At 31.0% G+C, this 24240-nt stretch overlaps 2 protein-coding genes and 1 long non-coding RNA gene across 5 annotated transcripts; 2 read left to right on the top strand and 1 right to left on the bottom strand.

The window, feature by feature from the left end:
- The first annotated feature begins 124 nt into the window (after positions 1–124).
- Positions 125–6347, top strand: LOC113520765 (sodium channel protein Nach). Its single transcript, XM_031910433.2, has 9 exons — positions 125–234; positions 1724–1918; positions 2522–2809; positions 3304–3385; positions 3488–3573; positions 4137–4336; positions 5140–5305; positions 5862–5968; positions 6046–6347. Exons 1-9 carry the CDS (start codon positions 134–136, stop codon positions 6330–6332), a joined length of 1512 nt encoding a protein of 503 aa, XP_031766293.2. The 5' UTR covers positions 125–133; the 3' UTR covers positions 6333–6347.
- Positions 6348–6352: 5 nt separating this feature from the next.
- LOC116413132 (uncharacterized) lies at positions 6353–9135 on the bottom strand. The gene is made up of 2 exons (XR_004223993.2): positions 8479–9135; positions 6353–7635 (listed from the first exon to the last, which is right to left on the bottom strand). It is a non-coding gene; the product is annotated as an uncharacterized LOC116413132 (long non-coding RNA).
- Positions 9136–13737: 4602 nt separating this feature from the next.
- Positions 13738–24231, top strand: LOC113520667 (uncharacterized). 3 transcript variants are annotated; one of them, XM_031910312.2, is made up of 13 exons: positions 13738–13926; positions 15023–15212; positions 15805–16115; positions 16993–17121; positions 17201–17355; positions 17432–17673; positions 19392–19541; positions 19708–19860; positions 20420–20640; positions 21336–21501; positions 21842–22006; positions 22080–22236; positions 22945–24231. In XM_031910312.2, the coding sequence occupies exons 2-13, from the start codon at positions 15059–15061 to the stop codon at positions 22946–22948; spliced, it is 2007 nt and encodes a 668-aa protein (XP_031766172.1). In that variant the 5' UTR covers positions 13738–13926; positions 15023–15058; the 3' UTR covers positions 22949–24231. The 3 variants fall into 3 exon arrangements, with proteins under 3 accessions (XP_031766172.1, XP_052753337.1, XP_052753338.1); XM_052897377.1 differs by having other exon boundaries at positions 17432–17677; positions 19396–19541; XM_052897378.1 differs by lacking the exon at positions 22945–24231 and having other exon boundaries at positions 17432–17677; positions 19396–19541; positions 22080–22240.
- The last annotated feature ends 9 nt before the right edge of the window (positions 24232–24240 follow it).

The raw sequence follows: 24240 nt of genomic DNA, 5'->3' as shown, positions 1-24240 counted from the left end.
ATAATCATGACACTGTCTCTGTTACCAATTATTGCATTAAATATGCAATACGCTTGCACAATATGCAGGGTAATTTTTTTTTTATACGAACATAAAATAACTTTTATATCCATTTTACACTACCACCCTCAACATGTCGTATACTTGCAAAGCTCTAATAAAAGATTATTGTGCAAACTGCACTTTTGCTGGAATCCGTTTTATAGCCGATGATACAAAACATTGGACCGAAAGGTAAAATTTAACAACGTTATTTTAAAATATTAATTTTAACTGGCATAACTATTGTTTTAAAGAACGTGTTTTTATATAAATATAAATGTGTAAATATTTTCATATTGCATAAACTACCGTTTTAATATAATTCGATACTTTATTATTCGCAGTATCCATTATCCTATTCCACATTTTAGCATTCATAGCATAACACACGGAAGACACCCTATTACATAAAAAGTATTTTAACCTACACGGCCAACTATGGTATATTCTCAAAGATTTTTAAAACGTAAACACGTATATTCTCGGTAGATACTACGCATCATCATGGGCGACGGTAGTAGATGCAAGGGAATGCAGTTTTTTTATTTGTGATAATGGAATAATAGGCCCGTCTGCGCTATCGATATGATCTGAGGGAGGGCACCAGATAGGGTTATAGGTGAGGATGAAAGCAAGTCAGTTAGCTCATCGTGACTAATTATATACGAATTAATTACAATGATTTCAAGGGGAAACTGCATGGAGGTCGAACTAATAGAGTATATTTCTAGTAACAGAGCTGTTAGATTCCCATTACTAATAATGTAATACCCTCCAAGAGGATACAGTTACATCCCTCCCTGTCTCTTTGTTAGTATGTTATCTATAAGCGAGACTAATTTCTCTCCATATCATTCATGAACATCCATCAAATGGTTTATGCTACACATCGCGCCAGAGATTCGGAAGTAACATCCGAAAATCATAACCGTTACGCGCACAAAATGCCAAGGTTTATTTTAAACGGTTGACATAAGTAATAATCATTTTAATATTGATGACACAGCTGGTCTATTCTATCGTATAATTAAGTAAAATGCATGATTTTAAGCTAAATATTTATGTCTATAAACTACTTATATTAAAACTTTACTTTTACATGTTCGCCCCTATAGTTCGAAACCCGTGAACTAGTGATGAAATTCGAAACGGCAAACAAGCTAACGGCCCACCTGATATACTTACTTTCACATCATCCTTCCGGTTATATAAAATAAATAACAACCACATACATAACAATATACTCTGTTATGTCCATGGTGCTGCTCATGTCTATAGGTGACGGTTACCACTTTCCATCAGGTGGGCCGTCAGCTTGTTTGCCATTCTAAGTTGTATAAAAAAAAATGTAACTATAAATATTAATATATTAAATATTAATAATATATTAAAAAAATATATAAATTATTTGTTATTACAAACATGTTTTTTTTTTTAAAGAAATGGTCAAATTAAATTTCTCCATTTCTTATAATTTAATTTGAAGAATTCCTGTGATCCATTATAGACAGTACCGCCTGCGACCCGAATATGGGTAGCGAGTTGATATTAAGAACCGCTGTATAGTACGTCTATACCAAATTTCATAGTGATTGGTTAAGCCGTGAAGGCGCTATTAGATAACAAACAATCAAACAAACTCACTTTAATAGAAAAATTAAGTAAGGATTTAATTTTCCAGATGCATTTGGGTAGTGTTTGTGTTCCTAGGATGGTACGGCTCCGCCGTCCTAATTATTGCAGCTTGGAATGACTTCGTCCTTAATCCTATCAGCTTCGGTCTAGATACTGTATATACTGACTGGAACACAAAAATGCCAGCTGTGGCAATTTGCGAATTTTCTAATGATGAACGTATTTATGAAGTCGCTGATAAGTATGAAATTCTTTTATTGTCTTTATTGATCATATATTAGTTCACATTAATTACCTAACATTTTATTTCTATTACTAAAATATTATGTCATTATTCAATATTTCTGAATACAGTTATCATGATAATTGTCATTAAAACTTTAAGTTCAGATTAGTCTTCCGATAACGAAAAAAAAGCAAATAAATCCATATCAAATATCACGAATACGTTCAACACAACTATAACGTATTTAAATTCACAGTCTGGACTAAAAATCTGGTATATAGATATTTACCTATAATTTCGTTGCGTTAAATCTCGGTTGAGAATAAAGTATATGTATACAACACGAAAGTTTAAAATTAACTACAACTATAATAATCTACAAATGCCTCTATCTATATCATAAGGGATTAAATGAATATAATTACTATATTTTTTGTATATTTATTCATTGCATAATCGAAGTTATATATATAATTTTAAGATTAGTAAAATCAAAATAACTCAAGATTCGATTATAGTCTTTAAAAATAAAAATGCTTGTTGAAAAAATATTTGAATCATTAAATCTATTTAATAGTGTAATTTTTTAAATGATATAAACGATTATTTTTATTTCAGAATCTGGTCTACCGATCATCTTCTAGATTTAGAGGACGCCTTAAGAGACATTGCTTACTTCCGAGGATATTGCTTCAATCTTGTTGATTTTTGTTATAATACGAAGAAACCAGAACCTAAATGTCCGATGTCTAATTACAGTTATTACGCAAATTTGGTTCGCAGCGACTGTCACAGAATTATACAAAATTGCTCCTATAATAACGTACCATTTGATTGCTGTGAATATTTTCTGTTAATGCCGACTGACATAGGAACATGTTATGTGGTTAACTCGATTCAAACAGAGTATGTATTCCGGGTGTTTCTTTTTCACCTGTTATTTTCGGCAAGTAGTTTGCTTGCATAATATGTGCAGGTTCAAAATGTTTTGATAATATGATAATGAAATTATGTACAGAGTGCATGCAAGTTCATGTCAAGTCGAGATCTTCACGGCGCAAGTGGTGCCTGATGATAAAAGTATTCATGGACTACAAAGGAATCTTATATCAAGCGAGTCAATTATTTGATTTAGTAATCAAATCCTATACAGAAAAAACTACCGAGATTAAAATGTTGTGTCTATTTATATTCTCCTTAGACTGAAACAGTGTAACGCCGTACTGACACAACAAAGCACGCATTGCTGTTTCACAGTTGAAGTAGATAAGATGACCATTACACCAATCGCGTTACAGTGCTATTATTTTATAATTTGTCATAATGTACTATTACTAAGTATTGTATTTTTAAATACTTTAGTAATATGGTTCTTAACTAATGCATTATTTTACTTTTAGAAAATCAAATTCGTATCCAATGATTTGTAACAATACAGTAAAAAGGGGATCAATCAAGTTCGATGTATTGTTAACATCTATGGTATGTATAACAAATTCAGAAAAAGATAACCTTTATAATAATATTATTATTAGCCTATAAGCTACGAAATTGTTAGTACCGTATGGTATTCAATAATTTCAGTTGTATACACTGGGAGAAGATGAAATTCCCAGTGTTACCTCACTACGGGCTACTACATTAAAAATCCAACTTGGACGTAAATACAGGTCAGTTAATTATGAGTATTTATTTTACAAAAGTAACATTATTATTTCAAAATGCTCCTTTTTATAAAATACATAATTAAGATTTTATTCCACAAAAAAATTACTACTTCAATCATAACTACAACACTACAATTACCCACCTTGTCTGTTATTGCAATTACATTAAATTGCAAGGGGTTGTGTATATTTATGTCTACATGGTGTTTCTTACAATATATGAATGCATGAGTATACTTTATTTGTATTATACAATATAAAGAATAAGCAAGACAATAAATGCAACGGTACAGTTGTATAAGTGCAGTAAGACGGTCTTATTAATGAAAACAATCTTTTCAAGAAAACCTTAGAGTAATGGACTAATTGTTGTACAAGTAGGTATGTTAATATTGTATAACTAAGAAAGCTATCAGCGTAAAACATTAAGAAAAATAAGTATCTATTATCACATTTAAAAAATAAAATTATTAAATATCTACAATGTATACATATATGTTAAATATTAGTATATATTAGTAATATTTAGTAATAATATTAGTAATATTTCTTCATCGCAATTCCAGACGTCTCGTTGCTGTAAACAACATTCAGAATGATCCGCTAGTGGCGGATACGACAACTCAACAGCGGGCATGCCGGTTCTACTCTGAGAATGAAGGCGGAATGTACCCTCACTACTCGTACAGTGCATGTATAACGCAATGTCGAAAACAAGCACAGCTCAAGCTGTGTGGTTGCCACGACCACTTTATTATTGCCACATGTAAGGCTTCCATGATGTAAAAGACTATTGATCATTTAATCTGTGATCGTCAGATCGAAAAAGATAAAGAAGTTATGAAAACAAATCCAGAAAGTGCAAACGAATTTCATTGCGACAAACAAATAAGATTTGTCCTTATTTGTTTATAGAACATATTCTTTCTAATACGAACTGCAATTTGATAATGGATAATATTCTGTTATATTAAATTTGAAGTTATCTCGTTTTAAAAGACAACCAACAATGTTACATTAAATTATCTAAATTAATTTTTAATGTAAAATAAAATAAGTACATCTTAATGTTAAAGTTAAATGATGTGTCAAGGTTCAATGATGTGAATTCATTCACTTAACCTTGACACTTGGTCAAAGCCTAGAAGATGTAACGAAATCATAAGTGATAATAAGCATGGAAACGGTGTAATATAAATTGTCTTCACTAAAAGACGACTAAAGAATCAATGCACAATAAAAAAAATACAAGAAATGAAAAGTTTGAAATAAAATTATGTAGCCGTCTGGCCAGCATAGTAATGGGAGGCTTTATTCTTCTTTTATGGGAAAAAACTTTGCCTAGCAATTGGATTTTAGGCTTATACTAAACGTTGAAATAACATGCGTATCCTTAGAATATCTTACCATCAGATAAGCGGCATGCTCATTTGCCTTCTATATCATAAAAAATAATAAGAATATTATTGAAGTAGCGATATTATAACTGGATTTCTATTTATCAAGTTTTCAATGTAATAAAAAATTCATCTAAAAAAATTAGTAATTGTAAATTAACTTTATTGACAGCGGAGGCACACTACTGCAACATTTCAGGCATGGCTTGCCTCCACGCTCATGTCGATAGCCTTATCAATATCAAACCACCGTGGAGTAAAAGACCAGGACAGGTTTGCCAATGCCTACCTTCTTGTGATGAAACAGAAGTTACAGTTATTAAAGACAGATCTGTCTCGTAAGTTATTTTGTTCATCATCATCATTGAACTTTCTGTTGAAATCGATTAGACTGTTTTTTTTTTAATTCAATGCTAAATTTAAAGCTATATCTTTATTACCTACTTAAAATTACATGCTAAACTAGTATATTAGAACGGCGATTTCATCACACTACTTCAGCCATTATTTTTCTACTGTTATATATATACAGGTAAAGTAGTCTGTAGTTGAAATATATATCTCCCGTATAGACTGTCATAAGAGCCACTTGTTTCTCCTTTGTCCATTAACTTTCTGCAACATATTTGTGGTCGTCGCTCCAACAGATGTAGAGTCATTCTATACCTATACTCGATTATCATTCATATGGTATACCCTACTTTCCCATCCGTTGTTTATTGTTCGAATAGTGACTTTGGTAGGTATCTATGTTCTATTATTTTGTTAAGTATCTACACGATATAATTTACCTACCTGTAATTTCAAATAGAAATTCATGACTGGACCAAAATACATAAAAATAGGTCATGCTCTGTGAAAATATTAACTGAAAATGGTGTTCATATATTTCAGAGAACGTTTATTCAAGAAGAAAAAATCAGAAGTTGAGATTGTTCTAGCACATATACCCGCAGAGAGGTTCAAGCGTAATGTCGTAAGGAGTCGCTTAGACCTAGTTGGTGAGTTACAAATATTTAATAAATTATATTAACTTTATATAAACTATTACTAAATTAGATAATAATACTTTTTACAGTGTCTGTTGGCGGTACCACTGGATTATTTGTTGGAGCCAGTCTAATAAGCTTTATCGAGTTAATTTTCTATTTTACCGTTAGATTTATAAGTAACATTTTAATGGACAAACGTAATCAAAAAAGAAATGTTGTTTTGTCTATACAAGGAAGAAAAAAATACAAAAGGATTAATTTGGGAATAGAACAGAAACAAACTCAAGGACCATATGTCAACAGCGGAGTACTGAATTCTACACTTATCGTTTATGATAGCATATATGAAAAGATAAACAAAAGACACCATTAAATTTAAATAAATATTCGAAGGTTCTATACAATATATTCATGGAATTATTTTTGTTGCATCATACAAATGACGTGACACACAGAAGCACACCTTTCGCTTGATATTTTAGCTCACAAATATCACTATCGTGACATTAGAACTTAACAAATTTTATATTATCTCGTGATATTAATATAGATGCACAATTTACCTATTTTCTTTTAAGTATAATGTTATATAGTGTCTATCATGTATGTATGTTAAATATTGATCAATTAATTAAATTTAAAACTCATATAAAAGTAGTTGCTTAATAATACCTCTATTAGAATCAAACAAGTCGATACAACAAGTTTCTCGAACAATCTCATAGTTTCATAAAAGATATAAAGCTGTTGTGAGTCAGAGTTGTAACGACTGTGGTCTCATGTTATACCGCGTGTCCCTCTTCTGATTAGTCCGCTACGCTCTGGAATTGTCCTAGTTTCCAGTTACAGGAAACTAACAGTTACAACTGATGCAACAACAACGGTTTCTTTGTATTTAGATCCTTAGTAAATCATAATGAAAGTACACATAATGAAAAAAAAATTTTGTCTGTAAGTTTTATCCCAATGTGTTGATAATCCGATGTTAATACCAAATTTAATTGTATTTACTCCCTGCCAGTTTGAGTTTCAATATGTTCACAGATGATTAATAGTTCTTTCACCACAATGTATATTATTGCAGTACATAGTTAATATTTCTATCTCTGCTGGAATGATTACACATTAATTTATAAAAAAAAAAAGAATAAGAAATTAAAATAAATAGAATAACAATAAAAAATAATTAGCTGTTCAATAACAATTTATAATATATAGATAAATATCATTATAATTAAGGTACCTACTAAACAATAAGTAAGTACGTACTAAGTATGCCTAATATTATTTATGTTGTACTTTTATAATTACATATTTACTTAAATATTTACGTCTGTACTATGCTAAGGTGATCTATCTATGAAAAATAAGTCTATTAAAAATTTAATTCTTTCATCACCTAGCTTTACTACATAGAAATATATGGGATACACACTGGGTACACCTATAAGACAAAGCTTTACTCGATAATATCGCAAAACAATAAACTTTTATACATTTAAAAGAATGTTATATCCATTCATAGAATAAGTATCGAGTACTATTTGTCCTACTGGTTACGGATATCAAGTTCTTCTCAACATTAACCATCGGTTGCAATGGCCGTGCAACTGAAGCCGTCGATATCGCATACAGTGCCATTGGGGTATTTGTTGCATTCTCCGCAAAGCCTCCAACTGCCAAAATGTAGAAAATATTTTTTTTTTATTTAACAAATACTTGTATTTGTATTAACCTAAAAATATTAATTCACTGAATTTTATTATATTTGTTATACTACTTAGAATGGCAAATAAGCATACACGTACAGTTTGCTTATTCCATAAGGTGGAACGTACCGCCTTATGTAAAACGATGATCGTCACCTATAGACGTCATAAACAACACCATGAACATAACGAAATACGTTGCACTCATGTGTTGAATAATACAGGTATTTAATGAATACAAAATAAGAAATATTAAATATCTATTTAAAATCATTGTCGTATCCTAATTGTTAATTTTCAATACGTGCAAGTTTAAATTATTGTTATTAAATTATGAATGAACTTTTAGATAGAATTCTTTGAATGTTTGAATGTTTATTAATCTAAAAACACATATTCATTTATCGTTGGGAAAACTAGTTTCACGAGTACTAACACGAGATTTATGCTGACGAATCCGCTCTTTATCAGTCTATAAGTACAAAATATGTGATATATGTGTAATATAATTGTTAACATTTTTAGATAGGTCAGCACAAAAATACATTTATTATTTATTTGTAAAATTATGTGTTATTTTAATAATATCAATTGCATAATCTACTAATAACAATAAATTGCTATCTTATTATTTGTTATATAACTCAAAAAAAAAAACATTCTGTAGACACCAAGAATCTAGAATATTGTCGAGATTGTTTAATTTTTAGATAGATACCTATTAATATTAATTTTGCAAGAATTTTGCAGACCGTTAGAAATCGCATCATTTATGCATATATGTATATTAATTTATTTAAATTTACTCACATAATCTATATTTCCACTTCGGAAAGGGTAAGCATCAGCGATGATTAAACACATGAGCACAGCCAGTAACACACACACGTAGATTAATTTCATTTCCGCTAATTAACAATATTAGACACTAAAAATGATCCCAAAGAAACCGACGTCAGATTGGTTCAAAACCCTTCTAAGTTATGTCTGGACAACGGACAATACTAGCCATTTATAAGGGAACTCGGCACCCACACACTTTCTTCCCTGTTCTATAAGACGACATTAATTATAGAGGACTAGGGCAGTGGTCTTTATTTTTATAGCAGCAAGCAACAAAATTAAAAAGTGCAAATATTTGATGTATGTATTGATGAGCACAAAGCTGCTGATAAAGCATATTAATGATAATATTTAAACCACTATATTGTATTTAATTATCTTCAACTATTTACCATCTACTGTTGCACATGGGCCTATATCATACACATTATCTCCCATATCATATTTTAAATGTTGTATACTAGTTGTATCCTGCGGCTTCAACCGCGTGATTTAGTATATAAAGTACCCTATGTGCTAACTTAAGATAAATCCTACCCGTGTATTAAATTTCATTGAAATACTTTTGATAGCTTTTGCGTAAAAGAGTAACAAACGTCCGTCCTTTTATCCATCCATCAATACAAATTTCTTTCGACGATGTTGGTATTTAACATAGATTTTATATTAGTCACGAGTTCAATTCCCGTACAATGCAAACATTTGTAATCATGTCTGTTTCTATTAGTCTAAGCGTTTTCTATGTATAACATGTATGTATATGTATATATATTAATAAAAAAGTAAATGTTTCTATCTAGTACCTATAGTACAAACTCTGCTTAGTTTAAGACTAGATCATATGTGCAAATATTACGGTAACGGGCTAAGAATACATTGAGTCGCCACTGCTTTTCATCCCCATAGAATAAGAAAACCATAGGAAAACCTGACAATGCAGCAGTGGAAAAAAGTGAAACTAGAAATTAAAAATTTATACCTAACCGTGATTTGATATCGAAGTAGGCTAATATTCTCTTTTTATTGGGGATAAAGCTTACCCATCAACACGACGTTAAAGATTTGTAATGATTATGATGAAAGAAAAATATATATATTTCATTGTATTCAAAAATACTTATCTAATGGGCAATATTTTTTTATAAAAGGGGAAATGTTTTTTCAGTGGTAGTAATTAAATAAAATGATTAAATGTTCCCTCAGAATTTATTTTTAATTAAAAATAATCTCATTTAACCTCTTCATAAAGAGTTGAACAATGGTCTATTCAAGGAAAGATAAGTCTATCTTTTGTAGTCACGTTATACCTTCTGACAGCATGCAGAGTACAAAGAGGTTTATAGAAATTTATAGATACCTGAGATATCATGAATATAAAATTATATTCATAATTGAAATATTTTTTTAATATAAAAAAATATATTTCAATTATGAATAATATAAAATAAGGTAATTGTTTGTTTATGAAATTAAAATTCCTAACGGACTCTACTTAGCTAAAGTTACCGCAATTATAATAACCAAATTTTATTTGTACAGAAAAAAGTTTTATTTGTTGAAAAATTCAGAATATAAAAAATAATATTCTGATAGAGATTCTTTGTTCTTTTATTCCTAAAAAGAGAGGTATAATCTAGTCTAAAATAAAATAATAAACTAAAACTTTATTCAAATAAAACATTAATAAGTGGAATAAAGATTTATTCGAAGGCAAATTGTACCTAGTACGGGATAAATTACAGCTTTATATATAATTTACACGTTAATATAAATAATATCAACACGAACACGATAATCAACTCATTACATATCATCAATTTTTTTTTTAAATGAGAAGAAAATACGTCTTTACTTGAAAACAGTGGGAGAGAATGTATCAAAATCCATTACTGATTTAAAAATCTTGTTTGTTAAAAATCATATGTTTTCCATTTTAAAATTCAAAATAAAAAAAGAAATTTACCTTGAATAGATAATTAAAAAGGTGTAAATTCATAGTATCTTAATAGAAAAATATAATAAATACACTAATTTATATAGCAAGCATATACGATTTATCAAACGTTTAAATTGAAATAACGAAGACATAAGATGAAATAAATAAATTTATATAGAATTATACTAGATAATTGCCTATATCTTCGTTTGAATTTTAGAAAATTGTTTTATCACATAAGAAAAAAAAAACAATGTGTTTCATTGTTCTAAATTCTGTATTAAAAACAAAACATACACCAATTTTCTATTTTACACTTTCAAGAGTACAGCTGTGAAACTATATTCAATTTGGTGCAGCCGATTTTGTATGATATAGGAGAATGAAAAAAAAAATTTATTGGCTTCTGTAACTTTAATGTTAATTTGTTTTCAACATCTACTCTAATCTAATCTAATCGATATTGTCTAGTTGTGCATAGACTTTATTTGAGATCATTAATAACAAACGTGTAACAAATTCAATAATGATAATAATTTTCTTCTAGGTATGATAGCACCCGTGAAGAATTACGATTCCCAACTCGTGTGAATTTAAATATTCTTCCTTACAGCCCTAAAATAAATTTGGTTATTATAGGTGCCAACGTTGGATGATTTATATAGTCTGTTTTAACAGAATTTAATGAAAATATAAACAAACAAATAATTTTAACACATACGAGTACGTCAGTCTGATGATGTCCAATAGTAGTTCAAATAGAAAATCGATTGACTAATTGTTTCCAGTTGTTCCTAACTTCATTTAAAGTTTCAACGGTGATTTCAACAATACTTGGTTATTGTTTCATTAATTCTATTGAAACAGACCGTACCGCCTACATTATTGAAATTTATACCTTTATATAGGTTATAGACATTAAGTATATATACGTATCAAGAGATTTCCATTCATTACCATTTCCGTATTAACATCGTCCTGTTTTAATAAAAGTGTTTGTCTGACACCTAATATTAGTGACACACAAACGCGTGTAATCATTCCGTGAACTGCAGCGATGAGGATTGAGTCAGATTCTAATTGGATTAAATAATTATTATGGAAATTGTGACAATTATAAACTATTTCATACAACTGAAAATGGCCAACAAACTGATGGTCCATCTGATGGAAAGTGATTATCGTGGTCTACAGACCATTGTCATTACAAAATACACTGCAACGCCAATTTTATCCTATATATATATAACAAGGGTTCTCATTCCTAAAATTTGACAACATGGACAAGACGCGTGAAAACCCCGGATTTTAGAGCCCAAAACCCGGACATATCAACAATTTTTTTTTAAACATAATGTAATAAAAAACAGTTGAAAATGTCATAAATCGACCTTTTTATTTATTTTTAGACATTAAATTTAAATTTAGTCATCTTTTATCGATTGTTGGTTTTGTAGGTTCGTCAGTTGATCGTGGCGTGCGGGCACAATGCGTGTGTCGCGAGTGGCCCAAGACTTTAAATTTTTAAATCCTGATTAGCCCCGCCCGACCGCTCACCAGATACCCTCTAAACTAGTCATAACCAACCCTTCAAACTAAAACACAACTATGCAAGCACAGCGACTTAACGATAAAAACACGAAGAGAGTGAAATTTTCTCTTTGGTCTCTGTCACTAAATTATATTCATTGTTTGTATTTTCTAAGTACCATACATAATAGGTACATATAAATACAACCCATTTAGTAAGAAGCCTTATTTGCTAAACGTTTTTAATACAGACACCACACTTTATTTTTATATTTTTTATATAAGTACGTTGGGTACTTACATAAAAAATATAAAAGTAAAGTGAAGGAGTACAGAAGATAAGACAGTAATATTTTTCATGTATTTAAATGTAACTATATCAATAATTCACATACAAATGTTATACCGGATATATCGAATGTTATTCATCACTATCTTAATATTTAGTCGAAAACGAATAAAGCGATTTCTTGATTAAATAAAATTTCAAATTCAAAGAGATTAAATTGCTAAAACAAACACTTCATCCTAGTTCTATGCACAGATGTATAGTATAATGTTAATATCAATTAGATTGATGTTTATTTAAAATTGAGTTTGCTGTGTGCCATATTAAAAGTAAATTCCAATGAGAATAATAATTTTTTATTAGTCTTAGTACTAATTTATTTATAATTTCACTAGTGAAATAAAGAGTAAATAAGTTAATCAATACTTTGTAGTTACCATTATCAATATCCTCTTATGAGGGAAGAGATTGTTAGTAATGGGGAGATAAGTTCCCATTGCTATCAATATACCCTATCAGATTGACCTCCACGCGGTTCCCCCAAGAAACCATCGTGACTAATTTATCGTTAAATTTGTCACGCTGAGCTAACTGACCTGCTTTTTCAAACTCACCATTTATCCCTCACTGTTGCCCCGCTAGTTTATACCGATAACGTAAACAAAGTTACCATTCAATTATCGTGCATTAAAAAAAATATTCTCTTCACTGTACGATGCAAGCTATGGTTGACTAATAGAGAATGCCACAAAGAATTTATAAAATTGTACCTTGTAACGAAGGGAAGAGATTGTTAATAATGCGTATTACTAGTTTCATCGATAGCAATATACTTTTTCAAGTCGATCTCCAGGTAATCATCCTTGGAACTCTGGTGCTGCATTCTATATTCTGGTGCTAACTAACCTGTCTTTTCAGACCACACCAAATAATGAAACTGTAAATCCACCATTACTCTTGGTATCCGAATAGCAAAGTGTAATTGGCTCTCAATATATAGGAAAACGGTATTCCCTGGCAAAAAAAGACCTGCCATTTCATTCTCACCTATCATCCCTCACTGATACCCTGCCAGTATACCATCATCGCAGGCGAGGTTACCATTCCATTATCATGCATTAAAAAATACCTACATATGGCAGACATAACAATGGGGTCGATTCTGAAACGCAATTCTCTAAACCTATCTTTAAAATGAAAATTTCTATTTCAAATCGTATCGAAAGCTTTATTCTAAAGACCAATATGAATTAAATTTGTAAAACTATCAAATTAAAATATTACTATTAAAGATAGGTTTAGAGAATGGTGCCTCAGAATCGATCCAACTGCCTACCATATATAGGTACAACTTTTTAAATATGTACATACTTAGTATTAAATAAATTGTTAATGAAACAAATAGGAAACCATGTTACCGACTTCTTTAGGAATGGTCACACTAGCGACTGTTCCGTGTGTGCCGCTATCGATCGGGGTTGTAACAAAAGAGACGTCAATATAGCGCTACTCCGCTTAGTTCGTCGCATAAAATGTTTAGTGATGAAACTCAATTTGGTTATTTTCCTAATATTTTGATCGATATTTTTTATAAGTAGTCACTTTCCAAGATGTATGTCGTCCAAAAGTGTCCTTAATAACAAATACTGAATCACCCATGGTAAGTAACTGTTTTATGTTACCTAACCAATTTCTATGTCTTCTTATTTGTATATGTTATGAAGTAAATAATATTGATATCGTACTAGCCATAAAATTTATAAAATGTGGAGTAATTTAACTAGTTAACCAGATTTTCCAGTTAATAATATGAAATAAACATTTCGTAAATAATAAAAATTCATACTCGAAAATAGCTAATTATCTAAGTATTATTTGGTAATTTATATAGGTACTAATTTAATATTTGAGAAGTCACTAAAAACATCTATGTACTGTAAATAAAAAAAAAATGTGTTATCTAAGTATAAATTACCTTATATTTAATTTACACTTTTTTAACAATTTTTTTTAAACGTCCCAATTTATTTCATAATGGAACACTTTGTATAAATTCAGAATATATGGTATTTACGCACAGCATTATAACTGTTATTAGATAGAGCTTTGATGTTCCATATACTTAACACACTCCGTCAAACATAAATTCTGAATACAGCCCCATATAACCTATATTCTACCATCATACCATACATGTAGTATTATTTTTGTTTGCATTTGTTTACTTTTTATTTATATCGTAACATAGAAAAATCGGACTTTCTATATTTTACTAGAGATGTATATATATTATAAATATATAATGTTAATATTACAGATAATAGGTGTCTCACAATTACGGTCCGAACCATATATAAATTAATTCCCAAATTGTCATTTTTTTTATTAAAATAATTTAATTTAATCTCTTTGTATAAAACTTAATGAAAAAGTAATGTCTGTGTAATTTTAAGTATTGAGGTCGATTCTTGAGCGCTATTTCTCTAAACCTACATATTTCTGAAATTAAAACTTCAATCTGATCTTCCAGTAAAATCTTTACTATAAGGATCCATGTAAACTAATTGAACACAAAATTATTATAATTTTAATTAATGATGACCCATGAAACAATAATTTGGTGAAATTATCAAATTAAAAAATTTGGCTAACTTATCTGTGCAGAGAAATAGCTTCTCAGAATTAGTCCTATTATATTAAACTTAGAGGATAACTGTTCCGAATTATAATTAACCCTTATCCTTCCTGTTTTACAGAGTTGCGAAGTTTATATGTGAAAAAAATAAGCCAGTATGAGTGGTGCCCTGAGCGCACTCGGCAGTGGCGAAGCATGCGGCGCCCGATGGACTCTCGGAGCACTGCTACTGGCGCCTTTAGCTGCTGCCAATTCCAGTTATTGCGCTGTCCCCGCTGTGATACTGCTTGCTGCCTTCATTGTTGTTGCCAGTGAGCTCCCTTATAACCATACTTTTTTACTATATAATGGAAATTATAACTAAATGATATCTGCACATATGAGATATTTTTAGAATAATTTTATATGAGAGTTCTTAATAAGAGAAATAGAAGCCAAAACAATAATTTTTGTAATTTTTTGTCTGTTTGTCTATTTTTATTTATATTCTAGGATTTCGCAACAACTACTGTACCAAGTTAGATGCTGATTTCAATTGTTTTCCTGAAAGTCATGATACAATATTTAGAAGTGGTTACCTACTTCCAAAATCTATGCGTACGAAGTTGCGAGCAAATAACTCTCTTTCTTCAGTCACAATCTTTGACATAGTGGTCGTGATTTTCATGACGACTGTGGCTCTCCTTCGTAATAGAATATAAGCTAATATTAGATATTGTTCTACATATACCTTCTATTTCTTCTCTGGCCAGCGGATTTAGTATAGGATGTTCGAATTTTTCTTTATTTGCACTGATGTATTTTTTTCTCTTAGTCACGTAGAAAAAGTATGTCGCATTACATAATATTTAATTAGAAAAGAAAAAATATTGAATTATATTGATTAGGTACAATTTTTTTCAGACTTCACTTGTAAAGACTTAAAGAAAATTGCCGAAATCCTACCACCACCAAAAACGGCGAGAGGACGACGAGAAAGAAATATACGTTCTTTTGCCGATTTTATGGCGATGTGGATGTCTTTTCTGTCGCATTTAGTCGCAGTGGCTATCTGTGCCAGGATACTGAGTGCCACAGCAGATCACGTCACTGGTGGCCGAACCAGAAGATGGCTATTTGGATACGAAACCAGAGCTCTAGGGGAACCCTGGCCTGATGTTTTAGGTGTAACGGTTGTTATGGTGGTGTGCGCAATGTTCATGTGCGGTCTTGAGGTTAGTGCAATGTATGTAAAATTTGAATATATAACTAGATATATATATTTCTAGAGATATTTTTTCTGAGCTTTTCTCCGCCACGTCCTCGTCCGCATAACCAGGGTAAAAGTAGCCTATATTTTTAACCATGCTATATATTACATCTATACCAAACTTCATAGTGATTGGTCAAGTCGTAAAACCGCTAAAATATTACAAACAAACGCCTTTCACATTTATAATACTGGTACACCCTGGACAGTTCATATAAAAACGCCACAATCCATGATTGTGACAACTACAGAAACACATTTGACAATGTGGGTGTAGTTAGGAATAGCGCGGTCGCAAATAATTACTAGTAGAGCGTTTATAATGTGAATTGACCTGTAATGTTATCCTCTTCATACCTCGTAAATATTGTATCCTCTCACCTATCTAGCAATAGGCAGCTACTAATCTACACTACAACGTAGACTAGAGATATCCGTTAGAGTATAAAAGCTAACGCGTATTTGAGAGGGGGTGAGGTCAAATCACAGTCGGCGGCAGGGACTGTCAATACTGTACTTTAATACTTTTTTTACTTATATTGGATATTAGTCAGAATTTAATTAAAAATACAAGTATAGTCAGTCTATGGACGATAATCATCTTTTTTTAGTGGTCCGTCAACTTTGTCATTCTAAGATGCATAAAAATGTCTTCATCTCGAATACCTACTATGTGTATACCAAATTTCATGACAATTAGTCGAGCCATTATGGCACCAAGAGTAACAAACAAACACATTTTCACGTTTTTCAATACCAGTAAGGTCTAGTACATAAGATAAATCAGATTAAAATAGATTAAATTATATAGACTACTCAAATATTGCATTAATTTATTTCAGGAAAGTATGATGTTCACATTTATGCTGCTGATTCTCTTGTACACATTCAGTCAATTTTTCGCAATTGTCGGTCTTATGAATTTGGACATTACTAATATTAATATGCCTATACCCATTACAATTTATGAGGTAAGTGCATTTACCAATTTAATGAATGAAGATTTATAAATAAAAATTCAATTTTGGTTAAAAATAATAATTGTTTTAGTTATTTGCCGCTGGAGCACCGATTACATACGCTTTTAGTGTTATCTTACCATCTAAAGAGAATGGAAGCGTAAAGAAAAATTTATTACTCCGAGTTGGTTTACCTATGGTTGTCTTATCGGGCTTATGTTTCCTATATGCTAATATGCTGAAAGGGTGAGATAAAACATATTTATTTATATGTTTATATTAGTTAGAAAATGGTGAGATATCTAATAGATGTATTTTACAGCACCACTATTGACGCCACATTGCCTGTAACTACCCTTCTGGAAGCAAGGGCATCCGGATGGGTATGCCCAATATTAGCCGCTGTCACCGTAGCGGGGGTTTGCCTCGCACTGACCGAGCTTTGTCCTCTACTCTTTAGTGTGCTTGTTGCATTAGCATCACCAGAGTGGAAAGTGCTAACAAGGTCAATGACATACGAGAGTACCACTACTGGTAGTCCGGTGTTGGCTGTGTTTACTGCTGGCAAGTTCATATCATTTAATATATTAATTAGTGAACTAAAAGCGCATCAATACATATATATTATTATGCACCTATATATTTTTGATTCATTCATTCGGTCTATTTATTTTTTTATTCAAATACCATAAATACCTATCCAAATACAGCTATTGCTTAATTGTTGTAACTATTGCACCAAAGATAAACGTACGCTCATCAACACATACCGATTAACGAGAATTGAAGGCTCTTTATTTCCATTAACCGGTAATTAACATTTCGAACTAAACTTACAAAATCACCATAAGTCACGGTCATTCGAGTGACACGGTACCAAAAACATGTAAGGATATTTAATACTCACCTAAAGCACCATAACATAATCATGTCATATAATTTTATATTATAAAATCAGATCATAAGATATTTTTAAATTTGTTATGCAACTTAGAATGGTAAACAAGCTGACGGCCCATCTGATGGAAAGTAGTAACCGTCACCTAGTCACCTATAGACATGAGCAGTACCATGGACAATAACAGAGTATACTATTTCGTCCATGATACCCACCATGCATTGCTATTTCTGAGAACTAAGGTTTACTAAACTGTTTCTCCTCTATACCCTGTAAATTCACTCTTTTATCCCAACCTTCAAACCGAAACACAGTCACGCAAACACAACTGCTTCACGGTAAAAACACGGATGGGACAGAGATACCCAAGCAAATGACTTTTTTACAAAGTCTCTCTCTGGTAATATTTGTTTATGGTACTAATATATAGTTAGTTACTATCGAAAATTAATTATTTGTTTAATTATTTGATCAACTGGACCTTACAATACGCTCACCCAGAATGAATTGAATGTAGTAAATTTGTTCATTTCGAAACAATATCGTCGCTTTGAAGACTACTGACTGTTATTGAAAATAAGATTGTATTCCATAAAAATGACTTCAATTTATATTATGCAACATAGAATGGCAAACAAGCTGTTACCCCACTCGATGCAATATGTGACAAAACCAGTTATTTTCATCTATTAATAAGGGCTGAATCGATTTTTATAAAAATTTTATGAGACCAGTCTGTATGAGACTATTCAGATAAAAAAGAATTTTCCAAATCGCTTTATATGTAACTGATGAAGTTATGAGATATAAAACAACAAAATAAAATTACAACCGGATTGAGAACCTCCTTTTTAAAGTCAATTGAAAAAGATGAAACAAAACCCAAAAAACACCAAAAATTAAAAAATAAACTGATATTAATTTTTTAATTTAAAGGACAAAAATACGCATAAGGCTTTTTATTGTTGTCTAATTTTTGTTCTTTTCTAATTCCGTTTAAAAATAACTTAAGTACAGACACTAACTAAATAAACAAATAAAAACCTTAGGTACTTATAAAAAAACTGGCTACAGTTGACACTAATATTCTACAAGTACATAAATATTATTAGACATATTAATCAACTTATCACAAATTAATTTATTCTTTACACAATTACATGGTGAAAATAAACCTATTAATTTATGTAAAATATTATTATATATTATTGTTTTTGTTTCTTTAGGCTTGGCAGTCCATATACAGTCGAATATAAAATCAACTTTTTTCATGTCAGTTAAAAAAGAGCGGTAATGATCTTTGCCTGGAGTGGCACAATTGCTAAATCGGACGCATTGTTAATAACTATAATATATAAAATAATAATATGAAGTATTGTTCTAGGGAGTTTGGCAGCGATACTAGCATTTGCATGTCCATTGTCTCACATGATCACGTTGATGAATGCTAGCCATCTACTCGGTATCTCAGTACAGGCCTTCCACTTTATGATTATGCGTTGCGTGCCTACTGCAGAACAGAAGGAAGCTGGTGGTATGTTGTCAGATAATTCAATGATCGATATAATAAAATCTTCATTACTGTTACAATGATCCTAATAATAGATATATCTTACACTCCTGGGATTTAATATTTTTTAATTTAAAAAACATCTAATTTATTTAGATAGATATTTACTTGTTTTTATTCTAAATTACAGATGTAGAATATAAACGCTTAGGTATTCAAGGAACATCAAAGGCCACGAAATCCTCTGGAGGAAAAATCAAACGAGGTTTATGGTTCATACCTTCAGCCATACGTCACACTAAAACTTTGGAAAGTATAAAGTCCAAAGTGACTGCTACAAAAGGTATGTAACAAAAATTAATACCTATTATTTATCTAATTCAAAAATACATTTTGTAATAACAAATGTACTTTTATTTGGAATAACAAGCTAACAGTCCATTTGATGAAAAGTCACTGTCGCTATCATGCGGTGCCTATACTAAAAATAAAACCACATTACTAACAGCAAAAGGCCTCTAATATGTTATAATTCCTAAGGACTAAGACGTTATGCCTCTATACCCTGTAATTTGTACGTTCATATCCTACTCACAGCAAGTTGATGTTAAGATTTATAGGTAGGTGGGACAGAGGTATGAAATAGACGGATTTCATACAATTTCCCTCTGCGTTTGGAAAATTTAAAATACTTATAATAAATTTGCTAAATACGTGTGTAATATTCAAATAAATTTATTCTACTGACTTAGAGATGCAGGTTTCGATCCTGTGGGCTCGAATTTTGAGAGGTTACATATTTTCAATCTTAGTAAATATTATTGTAAATATTTCAAGGTACTATATAAAAATAGTAAAACTTATTAACATACTAAACAATTTTAAATATATCTATACTTCAGAAACAGAGGAGCGAGAATGTCTTCTTCTCGATGAATACGCGGGATGTGCAACAGAAGATGTAGATCAAATAACAGGTTGTAGCAGTGGAGCAAGAGATATAGCCTTATCTGAAGTGGCAGACGTCGCCTCTGATATTGAAGCTAGCGATCAGGAAATATCATCAGGAGACGATTCTACCGACATAGACGCTGTGGTTAAGGAATACAGAGATAGAGTCCAAGTACAGTATCTCATTAATGTCCTTTTTAACAACAGATTTCACGTCGCGTTGTGAACAAGCAAAATACAAAAAACAAAGATGATATAATATTTTCCCATAGCGTAATAACACTATTGTATCTCTCATACACACATATAAACACCTTAGCATACATAATACTGTTAGTTCAATATGTTAGTATCTGTGTTATGATGAGATTCTCTTCAATCCATCACAGCCTTCGTAATGCGTGAACTTGAAAGTGTTGCCTAATTAATGTTGTCAAAGTAGTTAATTTAGAAAAAAATAAATACCTATCAACGCACGCACAGTTTAATTGTGGCTATGAATAAGCTTCGGATTAGAAGGCCTGTTACTTGACGTTTTCAATATTTCTTTATTCATTTACCCTTATAATGTATATGGGTATATAGGTATGGGTAATTTTATTGACTTGATATTGGGACTATTTTTTTTGTCTTCTATAGGATGTTTCTTTTGGAAAACTAATCAATTCTATTTGTAGAACCATCTTTTAAATGATACTAAGGATTTCGATTTTGCATTGTATAAATTAATGTTTACAGTATTGATTACAAAATACATACCTACATACGTTTATAATCATACTTTCTCGTCCTGCCATATTACAGATATATATATACATATATACAAATTACTCTGAAAACAAAATTTCAAATAATCTTACTCATTAGGTGATAACTGCGACTCCTGAAGCTAGCACGCCATCACCGCCGAGCGTGCGTGGAGCGCAGTGGTCGGGAGCAGGCGCTGCGGCCCAACTTGTAGCCGATGCATTCATCGCCGTTGCCTTCTTCAATGAAACTATTAGAATCTACATGTTTGCTACTGGAATACCACGTGAGTAATTCGTCATTAAAAAAATATTGAAATAAACTTCCTATTTATTCATTTCATATACCGAGCCGTAGTTACGTAGTAACGAGCACTGTCTTTAAAGTTTTTCTTTACTACTCTTTTAATTTTACTCCATTCTTTATTTATCAGACATTTTGTAGATAATTGTGTACTCTACATACAGACAAAAATTCTAAAAATCATTGTTTTTGGTTGTTTTGCGTTTATAAAGCCTCCTACATGATTATCCTCTATGTTTTTCTTATATATCTTCCATGTACAGACAGCGCTCAGTTACGATTGTATTATATATATTGCTGATTTTATATTTTGTGTATTTTAGTATGGATCTGTGGGACCCTCATCTGCGCCTGTCAGCCGGCACACAACTTGAGTTCGAGAAAGACTCAAAGCGTGGAAGGGCCTTTCACGTTGTTGGTGGCTACACTATTTCTCACGCCATTATTATTAGATTCATGGCCGGCCATTACTCTATTTGCTGGTGCTGGTAAGAAAATATTGTAAGTACTGGTAAGTTGATGTACAAGTAATATGTTGCTTAATTAAATTTTGTAATGCAGGTGTAGTAATTTACGCTCGTTGCGAGAGATGGTGTGGCGACTTAGCGGTGCAACAAGCCCGCACCGCAATGGAGAGACGCAAACTACGTCCAGTTTCTGCAACGGTCCCTCTCACTGGAACACGACTTACACACATCGATACAGTTTATATCACCAGGTAATCCTACTACTACTATATCTACTACTTCATGTTTTTTACTTAAACACACACACACACACACTGCTTTACACATAAACTGCTGAGCAACTGGATGAAATTTAGCACATACGTGTACTTAAATGTTGGTCTACCCCTATACTGATCTTCGAATATCTACCAGTATATAAGCTGACATTTGACAGTTGAAATTCACGTAAACGAATGTGGGGTGCGGACAGATTTACTTGCAGATTTATTTTCATTTAATTTCATTTTCAACCGATTTCACAAACGGCTCTTCATTGGTGTGTAAATTTTACTGTCTGTTCCGCGATCTTCGCCAATTCCACATCGAAATTATAATTCTTTTTAAAATCAACTAACGGTGCCCCGAGCCTCAAATAAAATACAGCCCATGTTACTGATAATGCAGTTTTTTTATAAGTTAAAAAATTTATAAAATCATTTAAGAATTTTTGAAAAAATCTAATCTAAGGAAAGCTTTATAATATTAGTTTAGACAACATTTATTGATCTTTTAACAATTTCGTCACAATCGAATCGGTTTCATTTGTTAATTATCGTAATTAGATACAAAAATTAATACTTACTCGTATTATAAGTTATACAAAATGCGATTTTAACATTAAACTAGATACGTCTCTTCAATGTTTGATTGAACGCTCACAAAAGATGAAATATTGTTCATACCAATTCTCATTTCAGATGACAAGAGGATGACTCGGACACGAGTCTGGACAATCTATTAGACGCGGGTGACGAGCAGGACCCTGACGACGAATGACACGACGTTGACACAATCGTCATCATCGCATCTCATCAGTAACAATTTTATTAGGTAATTGCATTAATGAGAACTGCAATCATGATTCTGGTGTAAATTGATATTGTTATTTCAAAGTATATAATATTAACAAGTTATGTTTCGAAGAGAGAATGACCGTTATAAACCTATTTTGAAGAAATAAATAGTAAATGGACTTTTACGTACGAGGTACGACTGCGTAATGCACATTTACACGATTTCTGGCCACAGGAAATGTGAACTTTATTATTTTAATTATAGGATTTTAATCGTTGAAAGACATTAGTGCCATTGATTTTGTCGCAATAAGATTGTTAAAGTCGTGATATAATTATATCCCTAGAGATATAACTATACACAATAACATAGCTCACGAAAGCGGTTCATTCCTATACTACTAGAAATGGAAATTAAAATATTTTAGGAATGTAGTTTTATCACAATTTTAACTATCTAACTGCGAGATTTATATAAATTTTACTTTCTTTATAAACGTTAATAATTTCAAAGACAATTTATGAATGTCTACCTACTTAATATAATTCGACTAGAAAAACATTTTATTAGCAATTATATCTACTACTTTTAGACAGCCTGAAATTACGCGAAATATGATATTCTTAAAATACCTTAGAATTACGTGACGCTAATATTTTATCAAATACTACTCTCATGACATCTCTGTGTGATTCGATTTAGCGTTGTTATATTCAGTACAAATACAATCGTAATTTAGAACAAGTAGTAAAGTTTTGTCAAATAAGTAGGTACATATAATTACAAATTATAATGTACTTAAATGATAAATATTAGTAAGTATATTAAAATCGCAATAAAAAATTAAATAGAGAGTGGAAAAATGGAATATTCCAGAAAAGTGGCTTTCTTAGATTTATCCCTATTTATGAAACATTTTAACATCCGTCCATAATACTACCATTATCACGCGTCGTCGTAGGGCACTGCTTGGGACATTTCCATCTCCTAGATGAATTGTCGAAAATTTTATGAAAAAATAAATATTTTTAAATGTTGCTTAAGAAAGAAAATGCCTTAATCAATACTTAATTAAAATTTGAAAATTATTTTGTGTAAATACATTTTGATACCTAAATTAAACATAAGTTGAATGTTATATACTTAGTTATATAATGGTAAGGCCTAAAACAATAAAATGTAATTGTTCATAGAAAACC

The sequence above is a fragment of the Galleria mellonella genome, unplaced genomic scaffold (genome assembly GCF_026898425.1).
Source record: "Galleria mellonella isolate WM207_F2 unplaced genomic scaffold, CSIRO_AGI_GalMel_v1 utg36, whole genome shotgun sequence".
Classification (NCBI taxonomy): domain Eukaryota; kingdom Metazoa; phylum Arthropoda; class Insecta; order Lepidoptera; family Pyralidae; genus Galleria; species Galleria mellonella.
Note: the sequence above shows the minus strand (reverse complement) of the source record. Positions and strands in the feature narration are given on the sequence as shown.